Source organism: Colletes latitarsis, chromosome 8, assembly GCF_051014445.1.
Source record: "Colletes latitarsis isolate SP2378_abdomen chromosome 8, iyColLati1, whole genome shotgun sequence".
Classification (NCBI taxonomy): domain Eukaryota; kingdom Metazoa; phylum Arthropoda; class Insecta; order Hymenoptera; family Colletidae; genus Colletes; species Colletes latitarsis.
This window is the reverse complement of record NC_135141.1, coordinates 14,490,771-14,499,203: the sequence shown is the minus strand read 5'-3', so window position 1 is coordinate 14,499,203 and position 8,433 is coordinate 14,490,771. Positions and strand designations below refer to the sequence as shown.

At 34.9% G+C, this 8,433-nt stretch overlaps 1 protein-coding gene across 1 annotated transcript; it reads left to right on the top strand.

The window, feature by feature from the left end:
- Positions 1-3,769: 3,769 nt before the first annotated feature.
- Vps11 (vacuolar protein sorting 11) lies at positions 3,770-8,402 on the top strand. The gene is made up of 16 exons (XM_076770618.1): positions 3,770-3,916; positions 4,021-4,089; positions 4,187-4,360; positions 4,437-4,633; positions 4,708-4,966; positions 5,041-5,195; positions 5,269-5,502; positions 5,579-5,879; positions 5,955-6,143; positions 6,201-6,323; positions 6,384-6,511; positions 6,577-6,789; positions 6,863-7,035; positions 7,110-7,407; positions 7,490-7,812; positions 7,991-8,402. The coding sequence occupies exons 1-16, from the start codon at positions 3,902-3,904 to the stop codon at positions 8,398-8,400; spliced, it is 3,261 nt and encodes a 1,086-aa protein (XP_076626733.1). The 5' UTR covers positions 3,770-3,901; the 3' UTR covers positions 8,401-8,402.
- The last annotated feature ends 31 nt before the right edge of the window (positions 8,403-8,433 follow it).

The following is an 8,433-nucleotide window of genomic DNA, read 5'->3' as shown; positions in this document are numbered from 1 at the left end:
TGCGAGTGACACGAAAATGGTAATGGGGCTCTAGAGCCCCATAAAAATAGGCCGAAAGGTCTACTCGTATACCTCGTCGGTGGTGAAGGCACCGACGAGGTATACGAGTAGACCTATCACCACCGACGAGGTATACGAGTAGACCTATCACCTAATGTATTTTTTCGGCCCGATTCTCTGGGGCTCTAGAGCCCCATTACCATTTCCGTGTCACTCGCAACGTTACCAACAGATTTCGAAATGAACAAAAGAGGAAGTGAGACAGAAAATAAAATTTCAGAAATTGTATTATTTTTTAACGAAATGAAAGCTGTTCGGACCATAATTGGGCATTAATCGATTAATTTCATTGGAATAATCAATCGATTAAGGTTATTTAAAAATTTCAAGATTATTAAAATATCTAAGAATGTATCTCATTGATACGTACACCGCAAATCTTCTATTTTTTATTTTAAATTGTAATACATCATTTATTTAAAAAATAACTCGGCAAAAACGTATTTGCGACTCGAAATCAGTATTATCAAACCGCGTATCAGGGGCCCCAGGAACTCCTCATTCCACTTTTGCACACTATGCCCAATTGCGTATACGTGAGTTCGTAAAGTTTCGGAAGAGACGAGAAGAACAGGCTGATACTCACTTTCCTTCTCGCTCTTGCATCGTTGACGTCGCTTACATTTCTCGAAAGCAGGCCTAGCATCGCCAATCGCCACACGTTCGAATCGTCAGTAAACGGCAAAAGCCATCGTGACTGACAGACCTTACATTTCTCGAAATCGGACCTGAACGCTTTTTGAAGATTTATTGACTTTCCATGCGAAGCGACCATGCACTATATACAGGGTGTTTGGCCACTCCTGGGAAAAATTTTAATAGAGGTTTCTAGAGGCCAAAATAAGACGAAAATCAAGAATACCAATTTGTTAATGGAGGCTTCGTTAAAAAGTTATTAACAATTAAATTCAAAAATTTCAAATCGTTCTGGAAAAATTATTTTCGGCTGTGGGGGTCAATTACAATCATTTTTGGTGAATACACATGTCTTCGATATCCTATCAACTTTCGAGAAAAAAAATCGGATAGATGCTGAAATTTTTCGGCGAAAGAAAGACTTTTGAATCGTCTTGGAAAAATTATTTTTAGTTGCAGGGGTCAATTGCAAGCATTTTTGGTCAACAGACATACCCCCGAAATCCTACTCAGTTTCGAGAAAAAAATTCCTTAACGAAAATCTAATTTCTGACTAGAAATGTCTGCCCGAATTTTCATGCGAATCTTTAAAACGTCATAACTTCTGAACGGATTGGACGATTTTAATGTTTAAAAAAGCAAACTACGGGTATTTTGATGGAGAATATGTACAAATCGCAAAAATATTCGAAAAGTTGGTTCTTGACCCCGCAAAATGAGAAAAACCCCATAAAAATGGTCCAATTTTCAAACAGCCATAACTCCTACAATTGTGAATATATTTCAATGAAACTTTTTTCTGAAATAGAGCTCATGGATACCTACAAAAAAGTATTAGACAACTTTTTTGTAGGGCGTCAAACAAAAATACTAAAAATGAAAAAGGAATTTTTAAGAAAAATCGATAGGGGGTAGGTGCCTAAATTTTTCGACGAAAAAAAAAAATTTCAAATCGTTCTGAAAAAATTATTGTCGGTTCTGGGGGTCAATTGCAATCATTTTTAGTGAATACATATACCCCCGAAATCTTGCGCATTTTTGAGAAAAAAATTCAGTACTGTCGGAACTTTAAATGTTAATAACTGTTTAACGAAGCCTTCATCAATAAATTGATATTCTTGATTTTCGTCTTATTTTGGCCTCTAGAATCCACCATTAAAATTTTTCACAGGGGTGGCCGAACACCCTATATACATATAAAGTTGTATAGCTTTCGCCGTATACCTACTTTTTAATCATATGGGAAAATTTTAAAATATAAAAAAATGTAAGAATACTGTAGAATTTTTGCAATGGAGAATTATTGAAGGAAAATGAATTGATTATATCCATATGTATATATCGGACACATCCCTCGCAAACACGCTGCAAACAATGAGAAGAAAAATGCCAATCTGTCTTTTTTAAAAACCCTGCAATTGATCTTTGGCTTGCAACTCGTCCTCTTTATTTAGCAATTATTATAAACGTAGACTCATTAAAATTCGTAGAAGTAACAAAGTCATAGTCATTTAAAGGGAAGAGTACCCAGCGGTTAATAATCATATCAGAAATTTTAAATGCGTTTTTCTTGAAACCATTTTTTTGAAACTGGCTGACATAATATCACAAATTCAAATTGATTAATGGATTTGAAATTTATAGAAACATGCCTGTAAATATAAATTAATTGGAAATAAAACAAGTTAATCTACATTCAAAGAAGAAAGGCTTGATGATGAATGGAGAAGACTGAAGATGATTTTTCAAGTGTTTGAAATAAATTGTACATAAAACAGTTAACTACAATTTATCCCTATCTTCTGCAATATAGAAAAATTTTATATTGTATATTTAATTTTTAATTTGATTTTAATTTCAAGCTTTAGCCTTTGGGTGACTACGTGGGGCAAACAAAACACGCATGCTGTTGCTAGGGGTCGTGTCTTTTTATTTCATACAGAACCTTACAACTCTCTCCGTTATCCAACTAACGCGTTTCGCGTTTTCGATCGCCTCGCTCGCGTTTCTGGAAAACAAAAACCGATCTCCTATTTCGGGGGAACGTCCATGCGTCGCCGTCCAACCATTGTTGCCGTGGAGAAATCGACTTTTTCACCTTCGCCTTCGAAAAAGATTAAGTAAAAGAGTTTCCTTCATTGAAAGAAGAAAAATTTTCCAGTCTTTTATTTTAATATGATTGATTTTAACGAATCAGCGTTTTTTTAAATTGCTAAACAAAGAGGACAAATAGGAAAGTATTTCCAAATTTTTTCAGATTTAAAAATTTAAAATTACATTGAAATTCATTCGGTTGTTTAGATTCAATTGCATAAATAGTATAAATATATGAACGCACGTCCATAAGCATAGTAAAAAAATGTCTTTTTTTTCATAGTTAAAATATGATTAGGGAGTCTTGAAACGTGTATTTCCGTAAAAAAAAATTTTGAAATTTTGAAATTTTGAAATGTTTTTTACATTATGGTATTTTGCTTATATGCGCATACATAGGTCGGAAAGTAAAAAATGCCTGGGCAGTCGAGATTCGATATCGCATGCCAGTGATGCTAGGTCGAATTTCAGTTGTGTTCAGAGCAAGAAGGGTAGACTCACATTCGCCGCCTTTCTCGAATCCCCGAAGCTATACGAAACGCCAGAACTCATATAAAAGGTGGCTGTGCATTGTGTCTGTAAGTGGAGGGGCAGTTTCCTTTGGCCACAGGCTTGCCGTCTGATAATACTGCACTGCCAACTCACATGTATTTACGTACACACTACAGCTTTCTGTCCATCAATACTAATTCAGTGAATAGTTTCTCAACTGACCGCCATCCATGAGAAGAGGCCGCTAAAATCACCTCCGAATTTTCAGGTCGGTATGGCAGTCAGATTCGGCCGCGAAAGTCCATAAGGTGATTGGTCTACTCGTATACCTCGTCTGTGGTGAAGGTATGCTCGATTTTTCATTAATATAGGTAAGGTAGAAATCGTACTTCGGTACTGTAGATAAAGTAGGAAAATGAAAATCGTTGCATCACGCACGCGCGTAACTTGAGCATGTCATAATCAGCTGATCAGATATGGACGAAAAGATGGCGAATGTTGGGATGATTAATTTCGTTGTCAGGTAACTGTCAAAAACAGGCTACGCGAAGGAGTTCTATTCGTTCAGAGCATCAACAATACTTTTTCGCAAATGTGTATTGACTAATTGCGATACATCATGGCATTCCTCGAGGTCGGTCTGACATTCTATTTGAACGTTTAGTTGTAATGTTTTCCATTATTTGTACATAACCTTAGCTTCAACGCCCTAACACCGAAGACACGTTTATCTTTCAGTGGAGACGCATCAATTTCTTCGACCTTAAGAAAGAGGTTGACGGTGGAAAGATAGCCGAAGCTCTCAAAGTAAGTTTCTTTCATTTTTAATTCAACACTTTACAAAACATTCACTGTTGTAAGTTATGTTAATGTGTACTATATATCGTATAATATTGTTCTTTAGGAGGGTGAAGTTACAGCAGCTACAAGCGGTAACAGCAACTTAGTTTTCGGAGATAACAATGGCATGGTGCATTTAGTGAACAGGACTTACGATGTTACCAGTTTTCGTGCGTACGAAATCACGTTAACTTTAGTTCAACTGATTCAACATTCCAATTTCTTGTTTACTATTGGTGTTAGTATGGATAGAAAAACATTATGCGCTCATTGCTATCATAGTTTTTACGCTTTTATCAAAGCTGTTTCTTTAGGAAGATGAAAAAGGTTGTAATCCTACGATAAAAGTCTGGAATTTAACTAAATTAGACAAACACGGCAATCCGACGTGCATTCGTATAAGCAGAGCCATACCTGGCTATAGAGCAGTTCCAGCAACTGCTTTGTACGTCCACAGTAACCTTACTTTAATGGCTGTGGGTTTTGGGGATGGCTCCATTATGCTTTACAGGTAACGATACATTGGCTATTAACTTTTTCTTTACTATTCGACGGAACTTCTGATATAGAATTTTGAATTTTTAGGGGCGATTTGACCAGGGAAAGAAAGAACAAAATAAAGGTGTTGAAAGACACCAATATTTCTATCACTGGTTTAGGAATAAGATCTACAGGCAAACAGAATCATTTGTTCGTTGCTACACATAACAGTGTCTTTTTATATAATATTACTACTAAGGATAAAGAAATTAAATTTCCTTTGGACACTATGGGTTGTGCTAGAAAATGTAGCGTTCTCACAGAGTCTATGCAAGATAGTCACTTTATGATTGGTCACAATAATGTAATAATTTTGATAAAATTTGATCTTGAGACACGTAATAAGCATTTTGTTAATACATTCAATTTGAATATTAGGCAATCTATTGTTATACACCAGATGGTAACGGACCTTGTTATGCTGTAGAGGGACAAAAAATAATGTTGGAATGGTTTAGAAATTATTTAGTAATTGTAGCAAAAGAAGCAACTAATGTTCCAAGAACAACAACTACCATTTCTGCAAAACCAAGGCAAAAATTTTATATGCGTCTAATTGTCGCATTAGATAAGAATTTTTTATCAATAGACTATATTTGTTTGTAGTACTATAGAACCAATACCACCAGGAGTAGATAAACATATGATCACAGTAATCGATATACAGAATAAGTTTATTGCTTTTTCTGCATCGATGGTGTCCGTGCAAGCAGTGGTATCAGAGTGGGGTGGGTTTTTTATACTCAGTGGCGATAAAAAACTTTATCACTTAGATGAAAAAGATTTACAGTCGAAATTGGCGTTACTTTTTAAAAAGAATTTATACGACGCATCTATAAGGTAAATAATATAATTTTAAACTCAAGTTATTGTAAAAGTAAGTTGTGCTACCGTTTAGTATTCTAATTTTTTTTAGAATAGCTAAAAATCAACAATACGATGCTGAAGGTCTCATTGATATATTCCGGCAATACGGGGACCATTTGTACTTGAAAGGAGATCATAATGGTGCGATAGAGCAATACATAAAAACTATCGGCAAACTGGAGCCGTCGTACGTAATCAGAAAATTTTTGGACTCTCAACACATCGATCATTTAACAACTTATTTGCAAGCTTTGCATAAAAATGGTCATGCAACAGGAGATCATACTACTTTGCTGTTAAATTGTTACACAAAATTGAATCATACAGATAAATTGAAAGAATTCATCATGGTAAATAATTACTCGTTTAAACCCGATATTAACAAACAATTTAGCCATCTATATTATTTTATTCAACAATTTTAGACGAAAGACAGAGAGGTCGATTTTGACGTCGAAATTGCAATAAAAGTCTGTCGTCAAGCATCACCGGAAGATGCGCTGCTCCTTGCTCAAAAGCATGCTCGACACGAATGGTATCTTCGTATTCAAATAGAAGACAAACACGAGTATGATAAAGCATTGGAGTATATAGCAACTTTGGAGTTCGAAGAAGTGGGTTTGTACATTTTCCAAATTCGTTATACGTGACTAATTTTAATCGTCTTTTAGGCAGAGTCTAATATGAAGAAATATGGCAGTGTTCTTATAGAAAATGTGCCAAATGAATCTACACAGTTTTTAAAAAGTTTATGTACCAATTATAGGCCTTCCAATAAACCACTTGTAGATCAGGTAAAATTAATAATATAAATTCCGCGAGTAGTAAAGTTAATTTAAATGTTTTCCATCCAGGAAACGTTAGATGGTACTACGAGCCAACACATTGACAAAGCTAATCCCGAAGACTTTATTCACCTGTTTTTAAATAATTCTGAACGACTGGTAGAATTCTTAGAACATTTAGTAAAACTTGATACTAAGTGAGTATAATATCTTACGTATTCAAAAAGGATTTGCCACCTTTAATTTAAATACATCTACATAGGTGGAGTACTTTGGTGTATAATACGTTAGTAGAACATTACCTTCACGTATGGTCAGCCTTAGACAACGATGTCGCAAAAGTGCAGTTTGAACAGAAAATTGTTCGACTTCTGCAAAATTCGGAAGCATGTTACGACAAGGATCAAATATTAATTTTGTGCCATCAACATAACTTCAGACGCGGTCTGCTCTTTCTTTACGAAGAAAGCAAACTGTACGTTAAAGTAACTTGTGTAATAAATAAGACTATATTTAGAAATGTTATCTTATAATTATATTATCGGTAGATATCAGGAAATATTGCAGTTTCATTTACGAGAAGCAGACAGTGAGCAAGTTTTAGCTACTTGCAAACGATTTGGCCATCAAGATCCAAATTTATGGGTTCAAGCTTTGTGGAGTGTCGCTAGAAACAAAAATGCTTCGCTTAAGCTCCTTGCAGGCATACTAGAAAATATAGGTATATTTAAAATCCGATGTCATTTTCCCCCGTCAATGTTATCCATTTCTATTAAATGAGATATTTATTCACAGAACAAGGGAGACTTTTGCCGCCATTGATGGTAATCGACGCAATTTCAACTTCACTATCCTGTACCTTGGGCGATGTTAAAACTTATTTAAACAATGTATTACGAACAAATCATGAACAGACACAAGCAGATATTAATTTAATTGAAAAGTATCGGACAGATACTTTAAAAATACGCGAACAAATAGAGTCTATTAAAAATAACACGATAATTTTCCAAGGATCGCGTTGCAGTGGATGTCATCATCAATTAGAACTACCATCAGTACATTTCATGTGTCAGCATTCGTATCACCAACAGTAAGTTCATATTATACAATGAAATAAGCACAGTAATATCTTATAAATTAACCCAACAATTCATTATTTTGTCACTTATTAGTTGTTTTCAAAGTTACTCTGAGAACGAGAACGAGTGTCCAGTTTGTTTACCAAACAATAAAAAGTTGCTGGATATCATAAAAACACAGGAACAATCAAAAGATCTTAACGAAATATTTCATAGACTACTTAATCGCGCAGATGATCCATTTTCATTGGTTGCTGATTACTTTGGCCGGGGAGTTTTTAAAAAATTAACGGTGATCACTGATACGGATAAACCATTATCTACTTCATCTACAAGATTTGAAGAACCAAAGTTGAATTACGGACCAGGAGCAGAAGCCAAAATTAGATTATCAGAGGGGAAGAATTCAACATTAGGTAGTCACATATTTTAATAAAGCAATGCATTTTATTTTAACATAATCTTAGAAAACTGAAATACTTTATTTTAACATAATCTTAGAAAACTGAAATACTTTATTATACATTATAATACTTTATTTTAACATAATCTTACAAACTAAAATACTTTATTATTCTATGTTGAACTTGTTAGGAAACACTGAAGTTCGTCGACCTCAAGACAACTACTCCGTAGCAGCAAACGATCGTTTACGATCCTTTCCAAAGTCTGACGTTTATTCTTCGTCATTAGAAGCATATACCTCTGGTGCCGGTGGCAGCGTAATACCTACTTCTCGAGGGAATTCAATGAAAGTTTCATCGGTGCCCATAAAGGAAGCTCGGATTTTAAATAGTACAACACCGAAATCATCACCGATTCAGAAGTCTTTTGTGCCACCAACAACACCGATCGTACCATTTAAACCGTCCAAAACGAACGAGTACGATGAATCAAAAAATCCTTTTTTCGGAGATGATGATGTTAATGCCGTTAACAATGACGACTACGATGACGATGATGACGATTACTACAACAAAAACCTAAATCCTTTCACTAGATAAACTGCGTTTATTTTATCCAACTACTTGAACTAT

Bases quoted from the DNA above. Each gene is read 5' to 3' on its own strand.
- Vps11 (XM_076770618.1), top strand. The intron at 4,361-4,436 runs GTTAGTATGGAT...CTGTTTCTTTAG, and splicing joins ATTTCTTGTTTACTATTGGT to GAAGATGAAAAAGGTTGTAA. The intron at 6,144-6,200 runs GTGGGTTTGTAC...ATCGTCTTTTAG, and splicing joins CAACTTTGGAGTTCGAAGAA to GCAGAGTCTAATATGAAGAA.